This window comes from Alligator mississippiensis, chromosome 10 (genome assembly GCF_030867095.1).
Source record: "Alligator mississippiensis isolate rAllMis1 chromosome 10, rAllMis1, whole genome shotgun sequence".
Lineage (NCBI taxonomy): Eukaryota > Metazoa > Chordata > Crocodylia > Alligatoridae > Alligator > Alligator mississippiensis.
This window is the reverse complement of record NC_081833.1, coordinates 37823345-37836910: the sequence shown is the minus strand read 5'-3', so window position 1 is coordinate 37836910 and position 13566 is coordinate 37823345. Positions and strand designations below refer to the sequence as shown.

General features: G+C 51.7%; 1 protein-coding gene across 8 annotated transcripts in view; it reads left to right on the top strand.

The window, feature by feature from the left end:
- DOK4 (docking protein 4) overlaps positions 1 to 13566 on the top strand; it is a 47326-nt gene that overhangs the window by 20734 nt on the left and 13026 nt on the right. For all 8 annotated transcript variants that reach the window (XM_019497266.2, XM_019497263.2, XM_019497258.2 and 5 more), the window contains exons 2-3: positions 2067 to 2368; positions 12574 to 12681. In XM_019497266.2, the coding sequence (XP_019352811.1) occupies positions 2303 to 2368; positions 12574 to 12681 (174 nt within the window). In that variant the 5' untranslated portion in view covers positions 2067 to 2302. The remainder of the gene's footprint in view (positions 1 to 2066; positions 2369 to 12573; positions 12682 to 13566) is intronic.

Sequence of the window (13566 nt, the reverse complement as noted above, 5' to 3'; positions counted from 1 at the left end):
GCCCCCCAGGGCTAGCAACACAATACTGGCACACTGCAATTACTTCATCCTGGCTCTTGTAATGCGTAGGTGCTACTCTGTGCAGGGAATGCCCGTCAGACTCTGCTTGCTCAGATCCCAAAGAGATAATTGCTGGGTGTGTCTGTGAAGCATGCATGGTTGTTAGTGGGAAGCCTCAGGGTCTCTGTCTTCCCTTCCCGAAAATGAAGCTTAGAAGAAACCCCACAGGGACAAATTATGGCCATTTTTACAGATGCAGGCAGCCCCAGGAGTGTGAGTAAGCTGACTGCAATGTGGCTTCATGTATGCAAGTAACCCAGAGCTAACTAACACACTGGCCCTATACTCCTCCCTGACACCAGTAACTGAGTTCCAGTAACTGGGTGGAAGTACTAGTTACTAATCCCTCTTGGTGGACATCCACGTGGTGCTACCAGTAATTCTACTGTGGCATTGGTCCAGGTGTTGGCAATGCCATCCTGTCTCTGGCTAGCTGATTCTGGCACTGTTGTCTTTCTCTCTCCAGGGGTGCATATCTGATCATGCTGCCAGCCAATCTTAGCTTGGTCTACTAATGACATGCTTGAGCCCATACCTCTGTCTTTTTCTTTTACTATTACCTGACGCTAGACAATCCATTGTAGCATCAACAATTGGCAGGAATCTGGAACCCTAGTCCTGAGCAGTTGGGGCCTGAAAGATCTCATGGCATTTCTGCTAAGTGCTGGGGTGTTAGCTCCAGAGTCTTGGTCAGATTCCAAACAATGTAATTCCAGTGTTATTGGTTTTGCAGGCAGTTGTTCTCTTCTCTCCGTCTTGGAGTGTTGTGTATAATCCATGGGTCTATCTGTGGTGCACAATCAATGTAGTTAATCATATCTCACCTGTCTCCTGATGTGGTTGAAATATTGTTCTGCCTTGATATAGGTTGGGGGAGTGGGAAGCATTTAATACCATCTCTGACCCCAGCTCTTTTGGCTTCAGCATGGTTTAGAGGCACTAGTTACATTATGTGTAGGTTTCCCTTTGTCAAACATCTCTTGTTTTGAGAGCTGTTGGCCTGGATTTTAAGTGCAAAATTACCCATATTCTACGTGCTTCTAGTTGAAAACCACATGACTCCAAAACGAAGCTTTGTACCACAGGTTCCTTCCTACGGGAAGGAATCCTGCATCATTTTAAGTTTCCTACCTTCAAAATATCAGGCCTGTTGTTTCTGGGTCTTCCTCCTGTATTGCTTTCTGCATTGGACCTGTGACAGGTGTCCTTGGTATGGGAGGTCCTTCTTGCACTACAAGGGGAAACAGTATTTGATGGGACAAGGCCCCATCTATTGGCTGACATGCCCTATTCTTTGTGTCTTCTGACAGATCTTGTGTTCCTGCCCAGAAGTGACTGCATTTCAGTTTGTACTGTACTGCTTGCCAAGGTGTATTTCAATAAACATAGCCCTGGAAGTACGTCCTCAAGAGGCGAAAGGAGTGTGCTGCTTGAGTGCTTGATGCCGTAGCTATGCCTGACCTGGTGACAGGTGGCTAAATAGAATCACCATATCTCTCCTGTCTCCCAGGGCTGGGGTAGATTAATTGGTTTTGGGTATAGCTTGTGTGTTGATTGCCATAGTGTGTCAGAGTGCTTGGGGACCCTGGGCAATGAAGGCAACTGTAAATCGGAGATGCTCTTTATTAGCTAAAAAGCCCGACGTACAACTGGAACCATATGGCTGGGCTCTGGTACCGTAGTACCTGAACCATCCTCAGGGGCAACGTCCTCCAGGCTCTGCAGCTGCCGCAGCTACATCACTTCTCTGGAGTCTCTTTCTTACATTCCCATCTTCCCTCCTTGATCTTCAGTTGCTTTCTGGCAGAGAAAGTTGTTCCCTGCACATCGAAGGACTGAGGGGTTAACAACTGGACTGTTCCATTTCTCTCCTCCTGTATGATCCACCTTGTTTTTTCCCAAATGGTTCAGTCAGAAAGGGAGGAGGGGTAGGAAAGCGAGAGAGGGAGAAAGAGAAAGATGTCACTATCTCTCATCTCTCCCTATCTGTCACTTTTATTTTACAGCCAGCGCCAGGAAGGGAGCCAGGGAGGAGGTGAGCATGAGGGCTGCTAGAACAATGTGGAGGCGCTGGAGGAGGTGAGGTGAGAGGACCTGGATGCCTGGGAGTGCCTAAAAACAGGTGAACGCCAGAGGAAGGAGGAGTGTGGGGAGAAGGAGGAAGCTGGACGGCGAGCAAGTGAGAGAGCCGGGCAAAGCCGTCAGCTCTGGGGAGCGGCTCCTGGCTGCGGCAGGCTACACTATGGCTACAAATTTTAATGACATCGTCAAGCAGGGCTACGTGAAAATGAAGAGCAGGAAACTGGGGGTAAGTGGGGGAGAGAGTCTGGGGGGATTGTGAAGCACAATTCTTTATGATTAGATTTAAAGATTCAGAGCCTCTCCAGCTCGGCAGCTGCAGCAGCCAAAAAGACCCCCCCCTCCCCCTTTTGTGTGTTGTGAGCATCCTCATTAGAGATTCTGTCTCTGGCTTATTCTCTAGCATCCTTACCAAAGATCGATCCATCCTGATGGCTCTGAGCATCCACAAGCAAGATTCCTGGGCTCTGGGCTGTGTCCGCACAGGTCTGGCACCAGCTGTGCTGGCCATTCTGGTGTGATTTCCAGTAGAGTTGTGTCTGTGGCAGTTCCAATGGAAATCTGTGGTTTTGGAAGATTGTGGGTTATTCTGTTGTGCCCCCCCCGCCGCCCAGTAAGAATTTTCCCATTAAGCTAAAACTCAGGGGAATTTGTCTTGGCCTGGGAGACAAGTTGCCTGCCTCTAAATTACCACCTGGACAAATTTTATTTTTTTTTAAAAGCCAAATAAATGCAGGGTCAAAGAGCAGGATGCTGGTTTTGGATGCTGATTTTATATTTGTTGATTTCTGTGCAATTGCACAAAAAATTGTGGCTATGGTTGGTGCTTTGGCTGTCCAGGTGGGGCACCCTGTGGTACTGTCTGGGCACTGGGAAAATGAGAGCCATGGCTTAGGCCTGGCAGCCCTGTACTCGGGCACAACCTAAACCCACAGTGAGACCCACTTCAGCTTGTGTGCACCTGGGTCCCTTCCATGCCCCTGATCTGGGATTTCCAGATAAAACTGGCATTGGCTGAAGAATAGTTAAATCTCTTTGGTCTGTTCCAAGATGCCCATCACCTGGCACTTCAGGAGGAGTTGGGGGATCAAGTGAGGGGTGTGCATGGTGCTTCACTTTCCTGTGTGGGAGTGGGGAGAATCAGGTTACCATTGGGGACCTGATCCTGCAAGTGCTGGAGCATTCTTTGCTCCTATTGACTTCTGTGGCACTTAAGGGTACACAGTGCTGTGAAGGATTGTGCCCTCAGTGAAAGGAACAGAGCTGCTTCATCAGGCTCCTTGGGACCCCTGTTATCCCAGGAACCTGACTCCCCTCTCCGTGCATCTGTTCTAGTGGACTGCTTAGTTCGGGGGTGGAGGCTGATGCTCTGTTGGATGTGTGTGTCGGGGGGAGGGGGAAAGCAACTCTCGTTGTCAGCCTGATGTCTCACTCCACCCCTTGTCTCCCAGCCAGAGGCTTGTTTTATTTTTTTTCACCTGCCAATGTGTCACACTATCTGCAGGTGACAGCATGTGACTCCTCAGATCCCATGCAGTTTGACTTGACCCATATTTTAGGTAGGCTTGTTTGAGAGTGGTGTGCTTAGCATTTCAATAGAAGAAACTCTCTCCTGGCCTCCTGTCTTAAAGGAGTCAACCAAACAGGAGCTGGAACAAAAGAAGCATGTGGCTTTGAGCTGACATGGTCCCAGGGCTAGGTGGTGCTTTGGGTTGGCCCTGAAGCCTCTCACCTCTGTGAAGAGGTGATCAGATCCTGTTTGTGACAGGTAAAATGGAGATCCCTTGTTTGTGTGTGAAATAATCTGCCTCATGAGTTACCTGGCCTGGTAAGCATGGCTGGTACCTGGAATCAGGGCAGGAATATCAAGGGGCGTAGCAGGGTAGCAGCGAGATGCCAGCAAGGCTATGTATAGACCCTGGTCTGGAATAGCCTCAGCTCAGCTCTGAGGGGTTACATTGGGAGACAGGTTCTCTGTGCGAGGGCAGAGTGTGCATAATGCCTGGACTTCAGGAAGTTCTCTGTCCCCCCTAAATTCACATCATATGACATGGCCCCAACCAATTTGTATGTAGTGGTACTAAGAGAAAGCTGGTATCTGGGCACATTCTCCATCCAAGGCTTCAGCTTCCTGAGCCCCACATGTTGGGGAGCACTGGCAAATATCTAGATGCTCACTGGAGCATTTTAATGATAGCAACACCTGCACTCAGTTTTGTGCTTCTCAAATCCCCTCTGTGCTTCAGTGCCAGGCTGCAGGGTCCCAGACACCCTCCCTCCCTGGGAACTGCACTCGGGTCTGGTTTTGCTAGTACTGTTAGTGCCTTTGGGCACCAGGGCACACACAGAACAGGAGCAGGTTTCCCAGCCCCGTCTTATGACGTGAGAGGAGTTGAACTTGGCATCTCTACTGCCAACAAGCAGGGGGTCTTCCATGGGTCAGCACTTGGAAGCCGATTCTTTGAGGCCGCTGTCTTGCTGAGGGCATGGGGCTGAGTGGAGCCTGTGATCAAAAAGCGAAAGGCCCTGTTGCATGTCCTCAGTCCCCTGAGCAAGCCAGCCAAGCTCCTGCCATGCCCTACTCATCACTGTCAGCTGTGATCACTTCCTCTTGCTGTCTGGAGTCTTTCAGCGAATGGCTGTGGGCCTCTGCCAAGCCTCCATTCCCTGGGAGCCTGCATGCCAGGAAACTAGCACAAAGAGCCTGTGTCTGCCTGGGAGGAAGCCTTAATGGCAGAACCAAGACTTAAAACAATCTGCTTGCTTCAGCGGACCCATCTCCATCTGAGACACCCTCAGTGGCCAGAAGTTGAACAGGTGGAGGCTCTGCCCCTTGTACTTCATGGGCACAAATGAACTGGGCCTCCCAAACCCTCAGCTGAGATGGGTCTTGTCACCCCTGTCGTACAGCTGGGGAAGGGGGAAACCTAGCATAGCTGCTCCACATGCTCATTTGGATTTCTTGAAGAGCCAGTGGATACCTTTGAAGATTTCCTAGCATGTTGCTTGTTTAATTATTCACAGGAGGCTTGTAGGCAAGGTCCTGGACACTGCCAAAGATTCCTTCACTGGAGCAGCTTCAGGAGAGCAAGCAAATAGCTGGCTACTGGGCCAGTGCTGTTGTGAGCACTGACACCTCCAGAGGACTTGAAGTGGCTCTGGTCCGGCTCGGGCAGTAGCACGGGCATTCAGAGAGGGGAGCCTATCCTGCCGTCTCCAAGGCCTGGTACAGCAGCAGGGGTCCTTGGGAGGCCTTGTGCTTGCTTGTTAAGGGCACAGCCTTGCACTGTCCTTTGGTTCTCCCAGCAGACATCTGTATCCCCTTTGCACTGCAAGCTTCTTGAGGCATTTCCTTTTGGATCTCCCTAGTAAGCAGCATGTTGCTGGCACTTTGTATGCAAGGACCTCTCAGGCTATTGGGGTGCTGGCACAGGCTGGTGCTGGGTGGGGCTCAGGAGACCAACTTGAGGAGGGCATGTACTGTGGGGAAGGGCAGTGCTAGAGCCTGGTCCTACTTGCTTTGAAGCATCAGAGCCTTCATTTCCTGTGCGTTGCACCTTAGGCTATGGGATTTGCAGGTGGCTGAGGCACAGTGCACGCACACTGCGCTCTCATTCATGGAGACAGGATTCCAATTCATTTCTGGCTTATTTCCCCCAGTGAGAAGGTTGAGGGGAGCCGGCTGCCCTTTGTGGATGGCAAGACAGTGTGTCTGACAGCTGGGGTGGGACCTGGGAACATGGCTTTCGGCTTAAAGCCATGTTCCCAGGGGCTGGGACCTGGGGGATCTCCGTTCAGCTCCCTGCTCTGCTACAAAGCAAATCACTTTGGGAACAGACACACAACTTAAAATGGGCACATCTGTGTGTGCGAGGCATGTACACATTGCAGGGATGGGGCTCTGTGTCTCTCCTGTGAGGCACATCCACACCCCCGCCTCACAGAATCTCTGGTGCTGCTGTTTCCTCTGTAACCTACAGGGGCCAGTTTCTCTTCCAGTTCCCCTAGATGCTTAGCAGTGCAAATGTCCCTGTCTAGGGCGTGTGAGTGGGACCTCTTTTCCCCCTTCCCTTCCTCAGTCCCTGACCCTACAGGCTCTCCTGTTGAGGTTGACTTTGCTAGGAGCTGCTGCACTGAAGGATGGGGCCCAGCCAGAGCACCTAAGGGTCGCTGGAGGTTCAGGCTTCCTCAGCCAGCCCTCCTTGTGCGTTGTCTCCTGGAGCTTCCATGCAGGGTTGATTTTCCCAAACATTTTGTTGAAACTGTTTTTTTTACAGCTGCTCCTTTGAAAGCACTGGGAACTCACTGGAGGCAGACCTGGGTTCAGGGCTCACAGGAAGTGTTACATGTCAAGCCACCTCTGCGCTCCCAGGGGACTCATTAGGTGTGTGTGGGGACGCAGCTTGTTGGCTCCCTGTGTCCAGGCAGCCCAGAACCGCTGTCCTTTCACATAGCTTCTCAGCCTCCTGATCCAATATTTGCTCAGCGCACAATCCTGTCCACTGGGCAGCCAGGCTAATTACATGAAACCCCAACTGTGAGGTGCTGGAGCTGGTGGGGCACTGCAGGAAGGAAGCACTCATGCTGGGGGGGGATGTGTGGGCTGCGGTTGTCTGGGCACTGCAGCTAAGAAGCTTGCCCTGCTGGGTTTCTGGCTGACACTGAGGGCACTGCTGAGAAGGAACTTGTCCTTCTGGCACTACAGCTGGTGCTACCTCAGAAAGAAGGGGTGGGCTGGAGATGCAGCCCCTTCTCTCAGGAGACGGGTGGGAAACAAAGGGAAGGGATGGACAGACAGATACTTTTGCTCAGCTGGCACCCATGGCATCAAAGCAGGCAAGAGCCAGTTCTTCATTTCCCTTCTTCCAGCAGCTGGGGAGTAGAGAGCATGCTGGGTAATTTCATGCTAATTATGGAAGAACAAAGAATGGAGGGAGGAGGAGGTAGGAGACAGGGAAGGTGAAAAGCCAGAAGGGAAGTGGAGCCAGGAGACAGCAGGCAGAGAAGGGGGAGGTGGAAATGGGAGAGGTGACAGCTCTTTCACTCTCCCCCACAGACAGCCTAGAAATAGGGAGTGGGGCCAGAGGCAGAGGCTGGGGGCAGGGGAGGTGCTGAAGCCATGGAGGAGAATGTGCCCAGGCAAGGAGGCAGGTGTTTGCGAGTGCCCAGGGGACTGGGCAGGAGGCACATGTAGCTGCTGCTCCCTTGGCTGCTAATTAAGCAGGGTGGCTCGGCAATTACCGCTGGCAGCGTGACAGGTGGGGGAGGGACCCAGCACTCCAGGAGAGTGCCGACTGCAATGGTAAATCTCAGCCACCTCCCCCGACTCCGAAGCCTGGCTTGGCACACAGGGAGCCTGCCCCATGACTGTGCTGTGTCCAGGGCAAGAGCCCTGCATTCACAGGGTATCTTGCTGCGACATCCACTTCCTGGGACAAGCTGAGCCCCTCTCTGCCCTCAGCTCTTCCCATGCCTGTTGGCTGCCCCTGGACTACCTGTTTTTTTCACTGAGGCAAGGCCAGAGCCCTGCTACTCCCTAGCACCTTCTGTGTGCAAATCACCAAACGCTCTGGCAGTGTAAGAGTTAATTCTTGTCACCCCGGAGCAGGGGGCATGACCCTGTTCTAGGGAGGGGAAACAGGTGCAGCATGGGGGGAGTCATTTCCCTGTGTGTCAGATCAGAGGCTGAAAGATGGACTGAGATCACCAATCTCCTGGTAAGAGTTTAGGCCGGGAAGTGAATGAGGCCCTCTCTGAATCTGGGATACCCCTGAGATGTGCAGTGTCCAACTGTGGCAATGAGAGAAAAAGTGACTACATCCAGGCATAATGGGACAGAAAAGGAGATCCTGCTGTGGCTGGTTGTAGGCTGCTGCAGGCAGCACTGGCTCCCATGGGAAGTAAGCAAGGGCATGGTACCATGGGGGAGACACCAGTGGCTTGAAGGAACGCTCTTTCTCAGCAGAGCCAATAGGCACCCTGTGAGCTCCATCCCTGACTGTGTTGCTCACACTCTTGTGTGGTCAGAGGGAAGGTAGTGCCCTTCTCAATGGCTTGAGCCAGATACATGCTGCAGGGTCCTGCTTGACAGAGCCATGTCAGTCAGAGATGAGACACTCCCTTCCCTGCCTCCTGTAGCAGCAGCTGGAGTGGCAGAACCCAGTGTTTACTGGGATAGTAAATGCTTACACCACAGCATGGTGAAAACGGATCTTAGAAGCATCCACAGGAGCTCTGAGACTGAGCATTCCTTGGCAGGGGCTATTTAGCAGTGTCCAGAGCAGTGATTGACAACCAGGGTGCAGTAGCACCCTAGGGTGCCTTGACAACTTTTATTGCAGGGTGCTATGCATTGTGAGGTATGTTGACGTGATTCACAAGGTAAACCCAGAGATTTCAAATAGTAATACACAGTGTAAAACATCCTATCCTGCTGTGGTCTTCCTGATTTCTTTGCAGCAGAAAAATTGCTGTGTTATTTTTCTGTAGTCAAAAAAGACTGGGTATTTTCTGAGGGGTGCCTTGAGTCTGATGTGGGGCACCTTGAATCAAAAATGGTTGAGAAATATTGGTCTAGAGAGCAGAAAGATGTCCCCAGCCCACACTGTGTGTGTAAGCTTTTTTGGCTTGCTTTGCTTTACTCTTGCCCCTCTCTTCTTTAGCAGCTAGTCCAAGGCAGCTGGGCACTGACAGCTTCGAGGCCTTTAGACAATCTTGGGCTCAGTGGACCTGATTTCCACCCCTTCCCCGTTCCCTTGCTTTGCACAGTGAATAACTGCACAGGAGACAGATTAATGGAAAACTGGACTTTTTTCCTTCTCCCCTCCCTTTCCTCAGCTACCCTGTATGGTGCCACTGACCAGCTGCCAGGCCAGCTACTCAGTATAGCTCTAGTCGAGTCTGATTTAGAAACTGGTTGATGCAAGTGGAGCCTGGCATATTCTGGGTGGCAGATGTAGTGATTCTTGCTTCATGAGGGTCTGACTCAAGTTCACACTGGTGCATAGGTCAAGATGAACCCTGCTGGGGTGAGGGTGGTAGTGCTCTGCATGTCTGTTGCTCATGGCTTGTAGCCATAAGGTGTCTTAGCTTTCAAGGTAGCAGGTGCACAAGTGGGTTCAAATGTTGTTTTCCGCAATGCCCCTGGGTTGTTGTCCTTGGCACTGGGCTGGCTGGTTCCTCTGTTCTTCTGTCCCTTTGCTGGCTTCTCTCTCCCAGACCAATTACTTTGCACACACTGAGCTGCATTTACCATCTGCTGGCTCAGGAGCCTACTCAATCCCAGCCCTTTTTAGTCTGGTGCTATTGATTGTCCCTCATTATTTGCTTGGCCTCCGTTTTTGTGTCCTCAGAGAGAGCATTGGCATATGATCTGCATTCAGGTCTGTCTCTTTTTGTTTCCCTCCCCTGGCAGAGTTCATCCCAAGAGCATTGTCCCCTACCCTGAACAGGAACACAGGAGCCTCTCTCTGAGCTCTGAACTCTCCCGTGACCAGGCAGACCTGCTTCCAAGCAGCTGCCCCAGGAAATGAGTTTCTGCTGAGACAAGCTGCTGATGCAGGAAGCTTGGGGGTGTTTGCACTTTTGAGGGAGACAGGCAAGGCTGGGAACAATGATGTCTGTGACACCTGGATTGCTCTGTGGAGTTGGTGGCAGGTCTCCCCCAACCTGTGTCTGCTGCTCAGGTCAGGTGCTTCGGTGTCAGATACCACAGGCTTGTATGTGTGCTGCTGGCATGGGCCACCTTAGCCTGGCCCAAGCCTGGGACGATGCATTTAACTCTGTGAGTGCTGGACTGTTGTGGCAACCTCCTGCAGTGTGTTAGCAAACTGGTACTGCTTCCTCTTGAGAGCTGGATGGGTGAGGGATGTGGCATCAGGGGTGAACAGGAATGTGAGCTGAGGCATGCTGTATCGTATGGCAAGTTCATTGGCAGATGTCACTGGTGGCCACCATGGCAGACTGCCCTGGGTCCTGTGAGGCGAAGCTGCTGATATGGTAAACAGACTGGTAAGCGTGTCTGCCACTGCCCTCTCCTGGATTGAATCAGAATTGCTTTCTCTTGGCATGACTGTCGGGGCTCCCTGTGCTTGTGGAGCAGGAGATGCTGAGTCCTCCTGACCTGTCTTTGCACTGCAGTATGTCTTGGAGTGACAGGGGCAGTTGTGTTTTGTACAGCAGTTCTCCATGCTGCCATGCTGACCCCACATAGTCATCATGGTACACCTGCTCCCTGCCAAGTATCAAACCACAGCCTGCCCCACAACCATCTGAGCCCTGGCCCTGATTGACAGGTGCTATCCACCTTCTTGGTAGCTCCTGAACCCAGCAGGCACCACCATTCTGATATCCTGCCTAGCTCCTGCCCAGTCTCCTCTCCAAAGAGATGCCGTGCATTACCCTTTTGTTGTGGCCAGGCTGGCATTCTTGCTACCTGATCCAGAATTTTGTTGAAGTGATGGGAAGATAGATCAGGCCCTAGATCCAAGCTTCAGGGGCAGTGGAGTGTCCAGCAGGTAACGTGATCCCAGCAAGCTGAGCTAAAGGACCTTGGCAAGAAAAATAGCCTGTTACTTGTAGATGCTAGAGCATGATTAGATACCAAGTCTCTGGGCTTCTGGTTCCTGCATCAGCTGCCTCCAGCTCTTCCCAGCACAGCTCCATGGGAATACAGCTGGCACCACAGCCAGCCTTGGCTTTACCATCCAAACTACTCTGATTTCCCTTTTCTTTCATATGCAGTTCTTATGATTTTAGAGAATAAAGACGTTTCAGTATTCCCTGAAATGAGGAAAAAGCAGAGGAGGAAGAGGGAAATCACATTTAGGTCTCTTGTGGTACATGAACAGCAGAACAAAACAAATAAAAGTGAGAGTATAAAACGCCACACAGTCAGAGTGGGATTCATCCTCTCAGAACTGGCCTGACCTGGTTTTGGCTGCTATGGGAAATAGTGGGACTTGTAGTTTAATGATGAGACTGGGTCCTCCTGTCTGGGGGGCTCAATGTACTTTGTAAACAAGGATGTGTCTCCCCCCAGCTTAGAGACAAGGGGACAAAGAGCCCACATTTTTGAAGGCATCAAGCACCCATAGCTCCTGCCAAGTTAAAAAAACTGTTAAAAAACAGGCTACAAGTGACTTTGCTGACTGCTTCGTCGCAACTTAGCAACCAGTGTAAAGCCAAAAGTCTTGCCTTTGCCTTTGCAAACCCCTACTGTAACCACCAAACCTCATTGTCCTGAGCTAGTGATGACATTTTTTTGGTGTGACAAAATGGCAGCTGAGAGGCTTCCCCCTTCTAAGGTGCAGATTCTGGATGGCAGTAGGTGGGTGATCCTCTTTTCCTTCCAGCTGGTTCATGGTAGTTCCCAAATGAGAGCCCACATGCTTCTGTGAGCAGGAGGTGGCTGTTTCTACCCTGGGCCTTGCTGTAGGGAGTAATCTGATCCAGGGAATTTATGGGTTGCCCAGTGGTGCCCTGTGCTCGACTTAGCAGCAGTTCCCTGCCTATCTGAAACGCAATGACTTTTGAGCGCAGCATCTGGCTAGTCCCAGGAGTTCAAAGGATGTTCTGGCCCTCAACAGGAAGAACCCTGTAGATTTTGGCAAAAGCTGGAAAAGCCTCCTTGTCATTGGTGTGGGGGGAAGTTGAGTCCCCCACAGTGCCTCTACAGTGCTGCCAGCAAAGAAATCTCTCTGGTGCCCCCAGCTGCTCCCTGTGCACATGCTGTCCCCCTGAGGCTGAATGTAGAGGCACCTTGAATGTATAGGAGGGTTTCCTATGTACAGCTTGGTCCATGTAAGCAGCACAGTTTAAAGCTCTTTAGATGCTGGAGATAGAGGTCTCTCAATAGAAGAACCCCACCAGAGCTGTTCCCTGGCATCTTACTTCCAGCCTGCATCCCAGCTCCGTGACCACCAGGCACTAGAAAGGCATGCCAGCGTGTGTCTAATCTCATTGGATTCATTGTTTCTTGAGCCCTTGCCTCTGTCATTTTAGAGCTCAGTCACCCACTTAGATTCTTGTGGCCGTAAAGTGCTTTATCTTGGACTCTGCATGCCAGCTCCCTGCCTCCCCCATCATAGGATGAGCTGATCTGCCCTCTCTTGTGGGAGCATGCAAGATGATTTCACTGGATTCTGCTATATACAGAGTTTGATCATACCTCAGGCTGGGGTTTACCCATAGCCCAGTGCTGTCCCCCTGAGGCTGAATGTAGTAATCCCCTCTTTAAGATTAAGGGAGGAACATGCCACTTGCTCAGAGTTTGCTACCTGTTGGGCACTAGTAGGGAGTGTGGGGTAATGGAAGGGTCCACAGTCAAGGGGCAGTTGATCACTCGCTGACATGCATCAGTGAAAGGGGTCTCTGAGCAGCTGCAGTGCTGCTTAGCCCATGCAGCAGCTTGCGTTTGTCTGGTCTCTCTGGCAGATCTATCGGAGGTGCTGGCTGGTGTTCAGGAAATCCTCCAGCAAAGGTCCCCAGCGACTGGAGAAGTACCCAGATGAGAAGTCGGTGTGTCTGCGTGGATGCCCAAAGGTCAGAGGCCAGAAGTCCTCGCCTGTCCCTTCCCTCTGAGACAGATGAGGTGACCTGGGTTGGGACAGCAGCATCATGGCCAGCACTCCTTCCCCTTTCCCTGTGGGGACTGCTGCTTGGGTGGGGCGGGTGTAGCTGGGAGCTCCCCAGTCAGTGTTTCCTCAGTCCTTGTCCCAGAGGTATTTGCGCAGAGCTGGCCTGGTATTTGTTACAGTGTAGGACTGTTTGGGTAGGATTAAGATTGTTGCCAATAGGTGATGATTACATAGTATGTGCCAGGCAGCAGTGCTGCCCCTTCCCAGAGATGTTAGTTTCTCCTGATGGTGGGGTGATCGGGCATAGAAGGAAAGGAATAGCTCACAGGACTAAGGTGAGGGGGTTATGTGGGTGCTCCAGCCACAGCCTCTTGCTCCTTCCTCCCACCCCACTCTGCTGTTCTTATTCCTCCCCCCCACACTTACTCTTCAGTCTCTCCTTCCTGCTGGTCTCCTCTATTTCCCTTCACATCCCCAGTGCTACCACCAGGACCGGGCATTTGTCTTTCATTGATCACCTCTCCTGGGCTGTGTTCCTTGGGATGGAGCCTGGTGAACATATTTCAGGCCAGGGGGGTTCCTGTTGCAGTTGATTCCCTTGGCTGTGGTACTCCCTTTTAATGAAAAAATCTGTGTGGCTGTGAGCACCCTGTGGCCAGAACTGATCCAGCCTTCCTTGGAGGAGATGAATGCTCCCGCTGACCTTCTCTTGTAGATAGTGCACCCAGAGCAGAAGCCAGCAGAGCAAGTAGAGGAGTGAAGTACTCCTCTGTCAGGGCATCCCAGTACATGGTGTTGAGCAGGAGGAAGGGGGTGGTGGTGGCACTCTGGTGAGGCATTTAGGGTAGCT